This window comes from Brassica napus, chromosome A3 (assembly GCF_020379485.1).
Source record: "Brassica napus cultivar Da-Ae chromosome A3, Da-Ae, whole genome shotgun sequence".
Lineage (NCBI taxonomy): Eukaryota > Viridiplantae > Streptophyta > Magnoliopsida > Brassicales > Brassicaceae > Brassica > Brassica napus.
The window spans coordinates 7,921,965-7,938,494 of NC_063436.1; the positions used below are offsets into that span (position 1 = coordinate 7,921,965).

Consider the following 16,530-nt stretch of genomic DNA (forward strand, 5'->3'; position numbering starts at 1 on the left):
TATATAACTTCCCCATAAGCTTATATGTCTCTCGTCTCTCCAACGTGCTACGGTGACGACGATAAAAAAAAACCGACGACCACTGGCACCGAAACTAACAACACACCAGCAAGCAAGCAAGCAAGCTCCTCTGTTGTCCGTCCGTCTTCCTCGGCTAACAAATTTACAGTTTTACCCCTCCCTCTGAGTTGTTGTCTCGTTGGAGATATTATTCTCTCTGTCATCTCCTCTTCCGTTGCAACTTGCAAGTAATAAACCCAATTTCTCTCCCCTCAATTTTTGAAATTCTCCTTTTTTTTTTCTTAGCTTTTTTGTTGGCGAGTGGTTTAGATTGTTCTCTGATCTGTTGACGCCGCGTGTGGTCCAATTTCGCCGCCGGGCGGTATTGATTCGATTTTTTTGAGCTATAATTTACTCTTCTTCTCCGAGTTTCCTTTTCTGTTAAGTATTCACAGTTTGACAAATCTTCCTACATTTAATGTTTCTCTTTATTACCTCCAATCAATTTTTTTTTACGGTCAATTTCTCTTATTACTTATTAGCCTAGTTCTTCTCGTGATTGCTCTGGAGAATTCATGTGTTTTGGAGTTTGATGATGATGACGAAACTCTCTGAAACTGTGTTTGTTTGTTCGTTTTTTTTTTTTGCAGTGATTTTGAGGTTTAATTGGAGAGACTAGAGTGCAATCATCCGTGTTGAGATGGGGAATGGTGAAGAAACAAAATGTGTTTTCCCCTTGACGAGTCTCCAGATCGGGTAAGTTCTCTTCGCTCTGTTGATCAGCTTATGGGACTATTTTAGTTTCCTTGTTCTGTCTTTTGCTTTTTAATTACAATATAATAAAGTCTTGTTTCACCTATTGTTTAACCTTGTCCTTCCTGACAAAACAAGTTCTTTTTTTTTTTGGTCTTGATAATTTGTATGAAAGATCTGCATTGTAAACAGTGATAGTCCAAGGTTTGGTACTTTCAGATATCAATCAATGGTTCTCTGCAGTTCATGTATATATATGAACATGGACTTATATGACCTGTTTATAAGGACAATCTAGTTTCCGGTTCTGTTTTTTTTTTTTTTTTTTTTGTACCTTTATATTAGCATTGTTTCGGGTCTTATTTTGAATTGAATGCTTGTGGAATTCTGATGCCTGGGTTTTATATTCCTTTCTTGATTCTGATGTTTTATCAATTCTTGGTGTTAATATTAAAAACATCTCCCTGTGAAGTGAATTATAGTTTGAACCAGCACCTTTGTTCTAGCAATTCTCTTGTCTAGTTTCATGATATTCTCTTCTCTGTGGAAAGGCAACAGGGTTGCGTGTGTGTTTGTTCTGAATCTCAATGTGTGTTGCCTTCTTTTTCTTGTAAAAGTTCTTAATCTGGTAACAGTTACGTGTCTGTTACATAGGTTGTCACATTTTATTTGCCTGATGTTCTCTGCTTATCTGGCTTTTTCTTTGGTTTCAGAGACTTGCAGTCATATCTTTCTGATCTCAGTATTTTCATGGGCAATAAAAGCAAGAAGATTTACATATTGGTAGACAACCGGCCATGGTTGAATCCCGGCACCCGATCTGCTCACTTCTGGCAACTAATGGTTACAAAGGTTGTCAAAAACTGCTTCCTAAGTACCTTTTCTTATTGTCGCTTCAGATGAAAAACCTGATGAACTGACTGACCCCTCTCTTTGTTTGCAGTCCAGACTCTCCCCTTTTGCAAACACGAAAGGTCGAGAAGGGAAGAAAAAGCAGAAGCATGAGGATGAGGAGGAGAAGAGGAAGAACCCGAAAGAGACCTGTTCCCAGGCCAACAATAAGAAAATGAAGGAACTCAAGAAATGGTTCTCACTGATCGACGCGACAACTTTCTCGAAGAACAAAATACCTGCAAAGAAACTGCAAAGCTCTTTGTATCTAAACAAGCAGCTGCACAAGACCTTGTACGGTTTCATCGTGTTCGAAGTTGAATGGGACAATGTGAGGGGTATCAATTACTTGAATGAGCTACAGGTACTTCCCTTGCAATTCTCCACTGTTTTGCTTTTATTGTTTCTTACTTTTATATATATCTTCAGACAGACACTTCTCTCGCTATTGAAGCTAAGTTGATGCGGAGGTGGGAGTTCGAGAGCATCGACCAAGCTGTGACGAATATGTCTCAGTGGTTCTCTGGATCAAAATCTGAAAGATCTTGCTTGATGGAATATCTTGATACAACTAAAGGTATTATTATTCCCTTTTCATTAATGGCTTCTTGCATGCTTTGTTAAGCTTACACCGTATTGTAACTCGTTCAGGAGAGGTTTTTCACGACGCTGAAACTGATTTCTCAAAAGCTTCACCTGTTGATGATGACGAGGACAAACTCTGTAGCGACTATGTTTCCGTTGAAAACGACTCTCCTTGCCGCTCAAGAAGTGTCTTCGGCGTTGACCACTCTACTACTGCAGACTATGATGAAAACGAACCTCACACACCGCCTCTGACCGGACCATACAAGAGAAGAAGAGTAACAAAGGCAATCAGCACCGGAGTTGAATTTGACTATATGGAGGAAACACCCAAAAGAAAAGATAACCACCCCTTCGACCAGCCTGATGGTGAGAACACCATTGAAGCAACTCAGTACAAAGATGTTCTAGTTCTCGTTAGGTTCGGTGACCGTGATCTGCCCTTCAAATTCAGAGAGGTTATAATGTCCGACGTACGCTTGCTCACTCTGCTTGAAGCTGGTCTCCCTTCATGGGTCCTGTTCCTACAGTCTTACCCCGGGTTCTGCCATCTTTACCGACCCTGGATGTGCCTTCTCGCCAGAACACTATACGTTATGATCTCAATCATCACCGTTGTGATCGGTTTCTACGATCTCTACAAAAACGTCCCCGTTCTAAAGGCCACCGCGTCTCGGCTATGCGGGCCGCTCTTTGATTGGGTCGAAACATGGGACATGGTGTCAAGGATAAAGTACTTGGGGACGATGTTGTTCCTTCACAACGTTCAGAAAGCTGTCAAATGGGCTATGACGATGGCACGTGCTGTGCAGTCGTTTGTGTCTTTGCTCGTGATGCCTCTGGTGAATCCTCTCTTGGAGGTTCTTGGTTTGCTTTTGCCAGTTTGGAACTCGCTGGCGGAGACAGTGGAGAGCTTGGTTTCGGTGGTTTGGATAGTGGTCGAGTCTTGTTGTAGTCTCGTTGGTGATGTGGTGGAGTTGGTGCTTTTGCCCATTTGGTTTATCGTCTCACTAGTTTGGAACATCAGTAAGTAAAAAAAAGCATTAGTATTCTTATTATTTAAGCATATAATCATAAACTCTGATCCTTTTTCTTTACTTAACAATTGTACAGCAAGTGCGGTTTTGCTGCCTCTATTCTGGATCATATCGGAAGTGTTATACGCACCGTTCCGTGTAATAGTTGCATTGGCCAGCGGTTTAGCGTTTTCCTTCTCGTACATATTCGATGTTCTTGGAGATTTATGGCGGTACATGAGCAGCATACTTCAGCTTGCATCAGACTCTCAAGCAGCTGTGAAGACATATGAAGTCTCCATGTGGCGTACACTCTGGAACGACCTTTTTTCTCATGTCAGTAAACCAATGCCTAATACAATAAAGAGAATCTGAATCCTTGCAGCTTCAACCATTACTAAATTTGTTTGTCTGGCTTCTTTTTTTCAGGTTTTTCGTGCTGTCAGGAGTATTTTGAACGGGTTTGTAGCCTTCTTTGCTGCCTGTAACAGACATCGGCTTAGGTAAAGTAGTTTCTCACAGACATTTACCCTTCGCTATGTATCCAAGTTTCTGACATTTGGTTTTGTGTTTGTTATGGTTTTGAATCTGCAGTATATATAATCACATGCAAGATTTTATCCAGAGACTACATGGACGAACCTTGAGATCAGGCTCTAGAAACCCAAAACATGGCAGATCTGCTAACCATCAACGTGCAGTGAGTTTCCTCACAATCTGGTCTGTTTTCGGAATCAGTTTGGCTTATTTGCTTTTCTTCTCACACTGGTTTTGATCATTTTCGCAGGGAGATGACACAAGAAGGAAATTGCACCTTACATAGAAGTCAACAGACTCAACACCAAGGATTAAGATCCTTTTGATTCTTTTCTTCTTTTTTTTTACCGGGAAATGATAGGTTGTTAAGGTATATAGATAGTTTTACATTTCTCTCATGATTTGTGGCGAAAAGCATTTATCCAAAGTTGGCCAAATGATAATGTATATATTACTTACTATATAGGAAAGGAATGAGTTACACTCTTCTTGCAAATATGTGTTACAACGTCACTTTATAATACCTTCGGGCATTAGTGAGTTTTGGTCATGAGTTTTGATACCCCAATTTATTTACATTCGGGCATATGCGATGTTCGGCTGGTAAAAAGTAAAAAGAAGAAAAGAGTATTGTTGGAGATGGGTTTCACCCTATTCTAGACTCGGTCTGAGATCCCAATCCAAGCATAATAAAATTCATATCAAGTATAGTTGAGGCCTAAGAAGGAACAATATAGGTCTACGAAGGTTAAAGTCCACCTCTGACTGAAAAAGTTTCACATGCCGAGCTCGATGAGTCAAAATATAGGTCTACGAAGGTATTGATTCGATTTTTTTGAGCTATAATTTACTCTTCTTCTCCGAGTTTCCTTTTCTGTTAAGTATTCACAGTTTGACAAATCTTCCTACATTTAATGTTTCTCTTTATTACCTCCAATCAATTTTTTCTTACGGTCAATTTCTCTTATTACTTATTAGCCTAGTTCTTCTCGTGATTGCTCTGGAGAATTCATGTGTTTTGGAGTTTGATGATGATGACGAAACTCTCTGAAACTGTGTTTGTTTGTTCGTTTTTTTTTTTGCAGTGATTTTGAGGTTTAATTGGAGAGACTAGAGTGCAATCATCCGTGTTGAGATGGGGAATGGTGAAGAAACAAAATGTGTTTTCCCCTTTAACCTTTTGATTCTTTTCTTCTTTTTTTTTACCGGGAAATGATAGGTTGTTAAGGTATATAGATAGTTTTACATTTCTCTCATGATTTGTGGCGAAAAGCATTTATCCAAAGTTGGCCAAATGATAATGTATATATTACTTACTATATAGGAAAGGAATGAGTTACACTCTTCTTGCAAATATGTGGGGATATACGGGAAAACGGCTTATTCATGCCCGAACTAGGGATTGCTGAGAAAATACATACCTCAACTTTTACTGCAAGTCAAAACATACCTACACTAATCAAAAATTTAAAATTCATGCCTAAATTATGGATCGATAAAAAAATACATACCCCAACTCTTATTGCATGCCAAAACATACCTTAACTAATCAAAAATTTGAAATTTATGCCTAGTCTTTAGAAGTCAACGCTAATTTCAATCTATACTATTATTTGCGAAGTAAATTTTCGCAACGGAACTCTCACGTTAAAAATTAGAGTAGCTAAAATCTATGTTACCCCTAATAAATTTTTATATATATTCTATTATATAATAAAATGAATTTTATTTGCGAAGTAATTTTTCGCAACAGAGCTCTCACGTTAAAAATTAGATTGGCTAAATTCTATGTTACCCTTAATGAATTTTTAAATAAAATGAATTTTATGTTAAAAATCTTATATATTTTTTTTAAAATAATTATGATGATTCTTATATATTATGTTGTTATCTTAAAATAATATTTTACTATTATAAAAGTAAAAAAATTAAAAGAAGTGATTTTTTACAATATTATATTTAAAAAAAAAAGATAATTCTTATATATACAAATATATCTTAAAATCACTTCTTAGAAAATATCCTTATACAAATATATTGCTCCATTAATATTTACTTAGATATTATTTTTATCTTAAATTTTAACTTTCAAAATAGTAAAATATTATTTCAAGATAACAACACAATATATAAGAATTATCCTATATTTTTAAGAAAATATAATATTGCAAAAATCATGTCTCTTAATTTTTTTTTACTTTTACAATAGTAAACTATTATTTTAAGATAACAACACAATATATAAGAATCATCATAATTTTTAAAAATATATAAGATTTTTAATATAAATTTTTTTTTATTATATAATAGAATATATATAAAAATTCATTAAGGATAACATAAACTTTAGCCACTCTGTTTTTTAACGTGAGAGCTCCGTTGCTATAAAATTATTTCGAAAATAATAGTATAGATTGAAATTAGCGTTGACTTCTAAAGACTAGGCATAAATTTCAAATTTTTGATTAGTTAAGGTATGTTTTGGCATGCAATAAGAGTTGGGGTATGTATTTTTTTATCGACCCATAGTTCAGGCACGAATTTTAAATTTTTGATTAGTGTAGGTATGTTTCGACTTGCAGTAAAAGTTGAGGTATGTATTCTCTCAGCAACCCCTAGTTCGGGCATGAATAAGCCGTTTTCCCCAAATATGTGTTACAACGTCACTTTATAATACCTTCGGGCATTAGTGAGTTTTGGTCATGAGTTTTGATACCCCAATTTATTTACATTCGGGCATATGCGATGTTCGGCTGGTAAAAAGTAAAAAGAAGAAAAGAGTATTGTTGGAGATGGGTTTCACCCTATTCTAGACTCGGTCTGAGATCCCAATCCAAGCATAATAAAATTCATATCAAGTATAGTTGAGGCCTAAGAAGGAACAATATAGGTCTACGAAGGTTAAAGTCCACCTCTGACTGAAAAAGTTTCACATGCCGAGCTCGATGAGTCAAAATAAAACGTATAGAAAACAAAGGCATTAAAGACCATCATAAAAACACTTGATTCACGCTGAAAATCAGGACACCGGTACCGCGGTACGATACACCTCCAAAAACCTATAAAAGAAGAATGATAAGCCAAGAAAAGTGATCCAGTTCTCTCGATAGCGAAAACGATAGTGTTTCAATACATATACTTAAAAAGATTTTGAGTTTTCATTTTTTAAATAGTTTCAAACATAATTTTCGATTTTCAAAAAGAAATTTTGAAAAAAAATTCAAACAAAAAAACTATTATAAAAAGTTTGAATATGAAAAATTATAATTCGAAAACATAAAAAATATTTTTTATTTATTTAAATAATTATTTATTATATATATAGAGAATAAATGTACAAAAGTTTTTTGTCATTTAATAAAAATGTCCTTTTAATGATGATAAAGATGAACAATGATACCATGAAAATAGTAAACATGAAATTTTCTCAAATATGAATAATAAAAAATAAGGAAATTTTAACTATGTTTACATCTAACAAATATATTAAAGTATAAATAATGATATTATATATAAAATATTTTTAATTCTTCAAAACATCTCTAACTAATCAAAGTTATATCAAAATAATTGACTACTACATTATTAACACAAATGAAATTAATTAAATAAGTATACTAAAAAAATGTTTAAGTTAGATGACATTAAAACTTATAAATTTTGACAAACAAACCACCTAAAATCTCTAATATTAATTAAAGATACATATATATACTTAAAAATATCGAATTCAGTTTTATTTACCCACTCCTAAATTTTAATTTTAAAATTTTTGTAAACTACTTTCAGTTCAAATTCAAATTAGTCAAATACAAGTTTGGTTCTTTTTTACTGATCTCAATTCTAAATTTTTTATCTGGGACAGATTAAATTACCCAAAAATGGTATCATTTTAATTTATTTTTTTCCGTCACGCGGCGAGACAGTTCCCTCCATTGTTTTGCCTTTTTCTGGGGAAAAACCCTGAGAGAGCTGACGAAGCGCAGAAGAAATGAGCTAATAGTCCCCACACACACACAGTGCTCAACCCTAGAATCCGCCTTCCTGATTCTTCTTCCAAGGTACACACTCGACATTTCCACTTTTCTCTCCGACCGATTCCGTTGTCCCGGACTCGGAGAGAGATGAGATGTTTCGTGTTCCCGCTCGTGATTTCTCTCCTCAGGCAAAATTTCGCTGGCTGTTGTTGATTTAGAGCTAGGGTTTTACTCTTTTGTCCTTGAGAAACAAACACCTTGCATGCCGCAGCAATTGAATCGACTGAGTGAGACTATCTCTTGTGTAAATTGTTTGCTCAAATAAAGTATTGAATCCGAGCTTAAAAAGGAACAATTTTTATCATAGATCTAGGGAATGCAGGTCTGTTGGTTTCAATCTGTGACTGTTTCTGTTTAGTTATTTTTAGTTAATAGTATATTCATTGCTTGCTTGCTTGCAGCAGCTTATCTATGATACTACTAACTTGCAGATTATTCTTCCCAAGAAAGATGCCTGTAACGCCAGAAGAACCGAGCCGTCGAGATTATGCGGTCACAGCTAGGCTTGGGGTTGGAAGCACAGGCAGGAGAATACAGTTGTGCACCAATCACTTCAATGTCTCTGTTGGACAGCCGGATGTTGTTTTCTACCAGTACACTGTGAGATTTGTTCTGTCACTTTTCTGTTATCAGTGAATGTGTGTGTATGAGATGTGTGACAAGCCCATGCCTTTCTTTTGCAGGTTAGTATCACCACAGAAGACGGTGAGAATGTCCAAGGGAAAGGAATTGGCAGGAAACTTATTGACCAACTTTACAAGACTTACTCTTCTGATCTTGATGGTAAAAGGTTGGCCTTCGATGGAGAGAAGACTTTGTATACCGTTGGTCCTCTCCCACAGAACGACTTTGACTTTCAAGTCATCTTGGAAGCTTCTTTTTCCAAACGGTATAGTCCTCACCTCTTATCTCGCGTTATTTTTAGTGTACAAGGTAGATCTTATAGACCGCCAGCCTTGTTAATATTGTAGTGACTGTGGCGTCTCTGATGGTGGTAGTCCTTCTGGTTCTTCCAAGAGATCAAAGCGCTCTTTCCTGCCAAGAAGTTACAGGGTCCAAATCCACTTTTCAGCAAAAATACCCTTAAGGAGTGTTCTTGCCACTCAGAGAGGAGTTGACACATCAGATAACAGCACTCAGGATGCAGTTAGAGTGCTTGACATTGTACTGAGACAGCAAGCAGCTGAAAGGTGCATTGTCCTATCTGTTTGCATGTGCATTGTATGTTTTCATTGAAAAAGATACTTTCTACATTCTAATGGACGAATTTTACTTCATTTTGTTGGTATATATGCAGTTATTACATCTTGTGACCATGATAGATTCTTACTGTAGAACCATTTACTATGCAGGGGGTGCCTGTTAGTCAGACAGGCATTTTTCCTTAACGATGTGAACTCTGTTGATGTTGGGGGAGGCGTAATAGGGATTCGAGGTTTCCATTCCAGCTTTCGTCCAACCGATGGAGGACTCTCGCTTAACATTGGTATTTTTCTTTTTACCTTCCTTCTCATATCAATGTTTCATGAACTGTTCTTTATCATTGAATAGTTTCAATAATTCCCCAAACTTTTTTCGTTTTGCAATGGTTTGCAGACGTGTCAACGACTATGATCTTAAAACCAGGTCCAGTTATCGAATTTCTGAAAGCCAATCAGAATGTTGAGTTGCCTAGACAGATCGACTGGATTAAGGTAGTTTTGGTTTTAAAATGCAATAACTGAGAACATGCCATGTTGCTTTTAGTTTGAACTCTTATTTCTCATTGAACCATGGCAGGCCAGCAAAGTGCTTAAAAATCTGAGGGTAAAGGCATCACACCGTAACATGGAATTCAAAATTATAGGTCTAAGTGCGAAACCGTGCAATCAGCAGCTGTATGTTCCCCATGACCTGTTTCGTATATAAATGTATCCTCTTTTCAGACTTTGTTTGACTTTCTTCATCGTTTTCCAGATTTACAATGAAAATTAAAGATGGCGAGTGTGAAGGACAGACTAAAGAGATTACTGTGTATGAGTATTTTAAGCAAACTTACACAGAGCCTACTTATTCTGCGTACTTGCCATGCCTTGATGTCGGCAAGCCAGATCGCCCCAACTATCTTCCACTGGAGGTATGCACCTCCAGCAGTTTTTCCTTTATTTAATTTTGGTCAAGTCTTATATACTACTTCTGTTTTGTTTTTTTGTATATTTCAATTTGACAATTTCTATTCGTTTTCTTGCAGTTCTGTAATCTTGTATCTCTGCAACGTTACACAAAAGCATTGTCAGTGAGGCAAAGAGCTTTACTTGTTGAAAAGTCAAGACAAAAACCCCTAGAGAGAATTAAAGCACTCAATGATGTGAGCTTAGTTTTTATCTTTATCTATTTTGGATGGTAAATCATTGCTAATGGCTATGAATTGCAGGCAATGCACACCTACTGCTATGATAAAGATCCGTTTTTAGCCGGAAGCGGCATATCTATTGAAAAACAAATGACTCTAGCTGAAGGCCGGGTTCTAAATCCCCCAACGGTAAAACTATTTATGATTTTTTTGTGCATAGAAAGGTTATGCACTGCCATGCACACTCTAGTGAATTGTTTAATATTCTTACACCCATGTTGTTTTGTTTGTATATATACAGCTGAAGTTTGGAAAGAATGAGGATTTTTTACCTAGCAACGGACGCTGGAACTTTAACAAGAAGGTAGATGTCTGCTAAGATTTTCGTTCATCATATATACATACTTGTGGATTGGCAGAGCGTTCTTATCTCTTTATGATTTGGATTGAACTTGTTATTCCCGAATTAGCACGTTAAACTTTTCTATTTTACCCCCTTGTTTCTTGCTTTGCAGATGCTTATAGAACCAAGGGCTATTAAGAACTGGGCTGTAGTCAACTTTTCTTTTCCATGCGACAGTAGTCACATTTCCCGTGAGCTCATAAGCTGTGGCATGAGGAAAGGCATTGTAGGTTCCGCAGATACTGTCTCCATTTTCGAATAGTGTTGAACTATATCTGGTCATTTACAGAGTCTGAGTTTTGGTTTGTTTAACCATGTAGGAAATTGATCGACCTTTTGCACTAGTTGAAGAGGAACCCCAGTCTAAAAACTTGAGTGCTGTTAAAAGGGTAGAGAAAATGATTGCAAAGATGAAGTCGAAATTTCCAATCGATCCTCCTCATTTCATTCTCTGTGTCTTGCCAGAACGGAAGAACTCAGATATCTATGGTATCATCTCGCCTTTTCTGTGTGAATTTTAAGTTTCAGCTCTCTAGTTTAAACTTGTTTTTGCAAATTATAAAGGTCCCTGGAAGAAGGTTTGTCTCACTGAAGCAGGGATCAACACGCAATGCATCTGCCCTACGAAGATCAATGACCAATATCTCACCAATGTACTTCTGAAGATAAATTCTAAGGTATACCACCACCTAAGCTAGAACCCTATGCTGGAGTCTTCTCCGTAAATTTACTTCTTTTATTGTCTTAATCTAGCTTGGCGGCATAAATTCTCTGTTGGGAATGGAGTGCTCTTCCAACATTCCATTGATTAACAAAATTCCCACCTTAATCTTGGGTATGGATGTATCTCATGGGTCTCCAGGTCGTGCAGATGTTCCTTCGATAGCAGCGGTATTGCTGCATTCTTACGTTCCTTGTCCTTTGTTTGCCCATTGTGTCTGGTTCTCTTAGGATCTTGATTGCTCTTCTTCATGTCTCGATCTGTGCTGCAAGGTTGTTGGTTCAAAAAACTGGCCCTTGATCTCAAGGTACAGGGCAGCTGTGAGAACTCAGTCACCAAAAATGGAGATGATTGATTCGCTCTTCCAACCAGTCGAGGACCCTGTGAACGGAGACAACGGTATCATGAAGTATGTGAATGCTATTTAGTCAGCTCTATTGTTTTGTTTTTGTTAAATCAAGAAGCAACCAGTTATCAAAAGATATTTAAGTGTCTTCTCTTTCTCTATGACTATGTTGCCAACAGCGAATTGTTTGTGGAATTTTTCAAGACAAGCAACGCACGAAAGCCTAAGCAGATTATCATATTCAGGTATACTAGTTTATCTTCAACGTTTAACTTCCAGTATCCAAAAGTTTTGTTCTTACACAATCATGTGCATGTTTGTTAGGGATGGAGTAAGTGAATCACAGTTCAACCAAGTCTTGAACATTGAGGTGGATCAGATTATAAAGGTCATGTTTCAAAGCTCCTTGTCCGGTTCTGGCTTCTATCAAATTATGTTTTCAAATATGTGTCTAGTGAAAGTATTATACTGAACAGTTTGCTTATTGAACATGATGCAGGCGTATCAACGTCTTGGTGAAACCGATGTGCCGAAATTCACTGTCATCGTGGCTCAGAAAAGACACCACACGAAGTTGTTTCAAGCCAAGGGTCATGAAAATGTTCCTGCAGGTAAAGCGGATACTTTTTTTTTTTTATCTTCTGCATCAGTCACTACGATTTCAAATTTGGTTTCGGAACTCTTTCTTCATAGAAAAAGACACCTCTGTTTGTCAGGAACCGTTGTGGACACCAAGATTGTACATCCGACCAACTACGATTTTTACATGTGTGCTCATGCAGGGATAATAGTAAGTTTTAGACTTTTTTAACCTTTTAAAAGGTTCACTCCTCGCTGCATATGTTTATGTTTCACCTTGGCGATCCCTCAGGGAACTTCAAGACCAGCTCACTATCATGTTTTGCTGGATGAGATTGGTTTCTCTCCGGATGAGTTGCAGAATCTCATCCATTCTCTCTCCTATGTGTAAGTCTCTCTACTCCCTCATCTGCATTATTGATTCCATTTTACTATTATTAAGATCTTCTTTTATCATTGGTCCAGCAACCAGCGGAGCACAACTGCAACCTCAATTGGTAATACACTTTCCTAATCAAACTCTCTTCTATTTTTTATCTTCGAATTGCTTCTCAATATTCGATGTGTCCTCTCTCTTTGTGTGTTTGTTTTCAGTGGCTCCAGTTAGATACGCTCATCTCGCAGCAGCTCAATTTGCGCAGTTCACAAAGTTTGAAGATATATCGGAAGAGAAAGTCCCGGAGCTTCCACGTTTGCACGAGAGAGTCGAAAGCAACATGTTCTTCTGCTGAGTAGATAAATAAATATAAGTAGACGTAGTTCTGCTTACTCTCTAGTCTCAAGCCTAATGAACTCTCTTTGGAGGAAAGCTTATCGTTTTGCATATATACGCAGTCATCATCTAGCGTACAGTCTTAATAGGAGTATGGAGAAGGAAGAGCCCTCTCGTAGATTTTGTTTTCAAAAGAGGCTCGTAGGATTATTACTATTATTCGTAGCCCAAGTGTGCTTGCTTACTGAAGGACACACAGTGTTTACCGTTTTTGTTGATTTCCTTAAAACAGCGGTTTACAAGGCTTCGGGTTAAAATTCGGTTTATTTATTTTTATCTAGAGTTATGAATATAGTGTTAATCTTTGGGTATATACAAAAATTCAGTTTACTTTAAAAAAAAATGAACAGAATAATATTAATTTTAGCTCCAAATTCTAAACCGTTAACTTGAAAATAAAATAAATAATGCCTAAATTTTTTACTTACCATCAATCTTTTTTTTTGTAACAACTTACCATCATTCTAAAACCCTAACCTGTAATACTTTTAATTAATGACCCTAAAATCTAAGAAAATGGGTTCTTCTGTTTTTTATTTATTTATGAATCTGTAATACTTTTAATACTTTGCCAACCTACCTTAGGATATTATTTATGAATCAGTAACACCACTAAAAGCAACTGTTGAAATAAATAATGTTTTAAGAGTTTAAAGCATTAGAGCATCCCTCTTTTAATATAGGTGTTGTTCTTGGATTAAGGTTTTCAGATGGTTTTAATGTATTTGACTACTTGAGTAAAGATCATTTTCCAAGTAAAAATGCTACATTTCTTTTTTTATTTTGAATAAAAATAAGTACTTGTAAAGAAAGTGAGTGTTTTTTCTTATCAAAAGAAAGTGAGTGTTTCTCTACCAGAAAAAGTGAGAAAACACTTGACGTAGCATAAAATCACCTTAAGCGGTCCAACCGGTTTAAACCGACGTGCACGTATGAAGTAGAGGTAACCACAGACAATCGCCATCAGAACTATTTGACGGGTAGTAGTATCATGACGCTGTCACAAGACCAGCTCTTCCTCCGTTTTCTTCGACATGTGGGTCCTACCTGCTCTGCTAAACTGCGATGCAGGAGATTTCTTGTGCTTGAATCAATCCTTCTTTTTACCGTTTTATCCCTCTATAACTTGGTCAAAGCAGCCTTGCCTTTGTCATAAAGGCTGTGTTTGTTTTTCTAGTTTTCTTCGAACTATTTACGAATCTTGTCTGTGTTTTGTCCCTCGAATATTTTCTAAAGCCGGTTTGACTAAACTGATTCTTGCTTTTTTTATTTTGTAATAACATGTGTTATTGTAGTTTTTGTTTTTTGACAAATGGCTTTCAAATTGCAGTTTCTTTTCAACTATATTAATATCATTAAAATACCAGTATATATAATGAAAAGAGAAATGTAACATTTTTTTTACCTTCGAAAATGTAATATTTTCTTATTAATCATTCATCTGTCTAAAAAATCAAAATTGGTCATGGTCTAATTACAAAAAAAACAAGAGTCTGAATTATTAACCAATGAAATATTAACTATCTATAAATAATCACACTTCATAACTATTTGGTCTGTATTCATTCTGCTTGAATTGCTTTTTATGTTTCATGTGTATTTTTTAAAGCTTCCCTATTGGAAGCTATTAAATTACTTTAAAGACAATAATTGTCGTGTAATTCTGAACCTATAGTCTAAACTTGTCCTATGTACCAGTTAAAAATGACAGAATACAGCAAAAAGCTTCTTGATAGATTCTGCCAAACTGTTGTCATTATTTATTTAATTTACCAATTGCTTTCTATCGTCGTTACCTTTTTAGTCGTCTATGTTAGTTGCTACCCTTTTTTCTTCTTTAAAGAAAAAACTGAAACTTGCCCCAAAACAAGGAGAGACGAGTGTAAAGAATAACATAGAAAATCTCGGCTCCTATACCATTGACGAGTGCATCGCATTTTTTTTCTGGTTGGTTCAATAAGAAGTAGACTTTTGTGCAAGTCCAACCTTGAGAGTTGTCGATCAAGTGTTAGTCTTTGTGGGAAACCAATTTAACTCATATTTACTCATGAAACAAGTGTGACAAGATTTGTTCACATGTTTCCACCATCCTGATAAACGGAAAACCACGCCCGACAATGTCATTCAACATTAACTATATTTTTCTTATTTTATTTGAGTTGGAAAGTGACAATATTAAACAATTATACCATACTAATAGTTTCAAATTTTGTTTATATGGAAAGGATTAGTAAATTGGATATTTAATCAAAAATATAACTAAATATAAAATGGAAAATAACAAGTTTATTACAACCGAATATTTTGATATTTATATTCTGAAATTTCATTGTATAAATGTTAGCCAATATTGGAAAAAAAATTGATAGCCAAGAATAAAAATCACATTAGATCGAAAGAGAAAAATGACATAATCGATACTCTATAAAACGTCTCAGTGAAAACATCATTAAGTTTTACTTCTTTTGTTTGATTATTCTTTCAGAACTAGTTATATATTTGGTTATACTTAATAACTTGTTATATTATCATAATGATACTTAATACCTTAGTACGGTTGTATTTGTAACCACAATCGTACTTAAACGGAATACTATTAAAGTGTTGATTATACATGGGCATTAGGCAGCTACAAAATACTGTAAGAAAGAAGTACTCAGCGTGGGTCATACATCTGAAAGAAACTGTTCCAAATCACAGATTAGCTACCAAACTATTTTATATATGTCACAAATTTCTAAATAAAGCTTCCTTAATCTTTTACTAAAAAAGCTTCCTTAATCTTATATGCATTTTACTTTTCTCTATAGGTTCGGAATACCCAAAGTTAATAAAAAAAATGAAAACCATCAAACACCATTGCCTTCAAATATAATATTTCTAGGGCTCATGAGTTGAAATTTGTATACAGTATTAGGGAGTAGACATACAATTAATAAAAGAATCCACCACACACAAGCACTGCCATTTGAGGTGTGATACGGGAATAATTAACTGCCTTCAGTTTAGGTGCGATTGCATATTAAATTTTAACAAACTACACAAATAAATTCAATATTATCATATTTACTTACTCGCCTAGCTAATATTCATTAATAAGGAGGAAAAATAGAAACCTAAATATATCTTTTTTTTTGGAAAGATAATACTAATAGAGATAACCTATAATTATATTACAATAAGTGGTAATAATATGCTGACAAATAAATTATCATAAAAATACTTATAAATGCAAGAAAATATAACTGCTACGAGATTTCTTGTTTAACATCAAGTGTTTTTTTTTTATTTATACATTAAATTAATTTGATACATAAATGATCAAATATACTGCTAAAATACTAAAACTATGTGCTATCAGAAAATTGATTTAGAAGGCTATAATGTGTTACTCACTACCTACTCCTTTTCCCATGTTCCATTACATATAATTCAAGAATGTATTAATCATATTTTTTATTTTTGTACATTAAAGCAACAATTTCTTTTTAATAAACTTAATTTATCTTGACATAACGTATTAATGTAAATAATAATAAAGTATTAATATAAATAATC

At 35.2% G+C, this 16,530-nt stretch overlaps 2 protein-coding genes across 9 annotated transcripts; both read left to right on the top strand.

Annotated features, from left to right (window-relative positions):
• On the top strand, window positions 1-5,136 carry LOC106437778. Of its 7 annotated transcripts, XM_048775053.1 has the most exons (11): window positions 1-248; window positions 651-756; window positions 1,467-1,605; window positions 1,697-2,008; window positions 2,074-2,221; window positions 2,296-3,255; window positions 3,343-3,581; window positions 3,675-3,748; window positions 3,840-3,945; window positions 4,033-4,111; window positions 4,980-5,136. In XM_048775053.1, the coding sequence occupies exons 2-10, from the start codon at window positions 701-703 to the stop codon at window positions 4,066-4,068; spliced, it is 2,070 nt and encodes a 689-aa protein (XP_048631010.1). In that variant the 5' UTR covers window positions 1-248; window positions 651-700; the 3' UTR covers window positions 4,069-4,111; window positions 4,980-5,136. The 7 variants fall into 7 exon arrangements, with proteins under 7 accessions (XP_048631010.1, XP_013734205.1, XP_013734206.1 ...); XM_013878751.3 differs by lacking the exon at window positions 4,980-5,136 and having other exon boundaries at window positions 4,033-4,278; XM_013878752.3 differs by lacking the exons at window positions 1-248; window positions 4,980-5,136 and adding an exon at window positions 261-382 and having other exon boundaries at window positions 4,033-4,278.
• A 2,540-nt stretch (window positions 5,137-7,676) lies between these two features.
• LOC106437777 (protein argonaute 6) lies at window positions 7,677-13,246 on the top strand. 2 transcript variants are annotated; one of them, XM_013878749.3, is made up of 23 exons: window positions 7,677-7,843; window positions 8,251-8,419; window positions 8,503-8,708; window positions 8,791-9,009; window positions 9,172-9,305; window positions 9,416-9,513; window positions 9,599-9,696; window positions 9,776-9,935; window positions 10,050-10,166; window positions 10,233-10,340; window positions 10,453-10,515; window positions 10,667-10,780; window positions 10,875-11,043; window positions 11,119-11,231; window positions 11,308-11,445; window positions 11,548-11,684; window positions 11,801-11,866; window positions 11,946-12,009; window positions 12,121-12,232; window positions 12,338-12,411; window positions 12,493-12,587; window positions 12,666-12,697; window positions 12,795-13,246. In XM_013878749.3, the coding sequence occupies exons 2-23, from the start codon at window positions 8,270-8,272 to the stop codon at window positions 12,929-12,931; spliced, it is 2,604 nt and encodes an 867-aa protein (XP_013734203.1). In that variant the 5' UTR covers window positions 7,677-7,843; window positions 8,251-8,269; the 3' UTR covers window positions 12,932-13,246. The 2 variants fall into 2 exon arrangements, with proteins under 2 accessions (XP_013734203.1, XP_013734204.1); XM_013878750.3 differs by lacking the exon at window positions 7,677-7,843 and adding an exon at window positions 7,862-8,046.
• The last annotated feature ends 3,284 nt before the right edge of the window (window positions 13,247-16,530 follow it).

What these genes read in the sequence shown, in the direction of transcription:
- LOC106437778 (XM_048775053.1), top strand. Translation starts at nt 701, where the DNA reads ATGGGGAATGGTGAAGAAACAAAATGTGTTTTCCCCTTGACGAGTCTC. An exon ending in GGCAACTAATGGTTACAAAG is followed by an intron (nt 1,606 to 1,696) that starts GTTGTCAAAAAC and finishes CTTTGTTTGCAG; the next exon opens with TCCAGACTCTCCCCTTTTGC. An exon ending in GGAACGACCTTTTTTCTCAT is followed by an intron (nt 3,582 to 3,674) that starts GTCAGTAAACCA and finishes TCTTTTTTTCAG; the next exon opens with GTTTTTCGTGCTGTCAGGAG.
- LOC106437777 (XM_013878749.3), top strand. Translation starts at nt 8,270, where the DNA reads ATGCCTGTAACGCCAGAAGAACCGAGCCGTCGAGATTATGCGGTCACA. An exon ending in CCAACTATCTTCCACTGGAG is followed by an intron (nt 9,936 to 10,049) that starts GTATGCACCTCC and finishes GTTTTCTTGCAG; the next exon opens with TTCTGTAATCTTGTATCTCT. An exon ending in ATCCATTCTCTCTCCTATGT is followed by an intron (nt 12,588 to 12,665) that starts GTAAGTCTCTCT and finishes TCATTGGTCCAG; the next exon opens with CAACCAGCGGAGCACAACTG.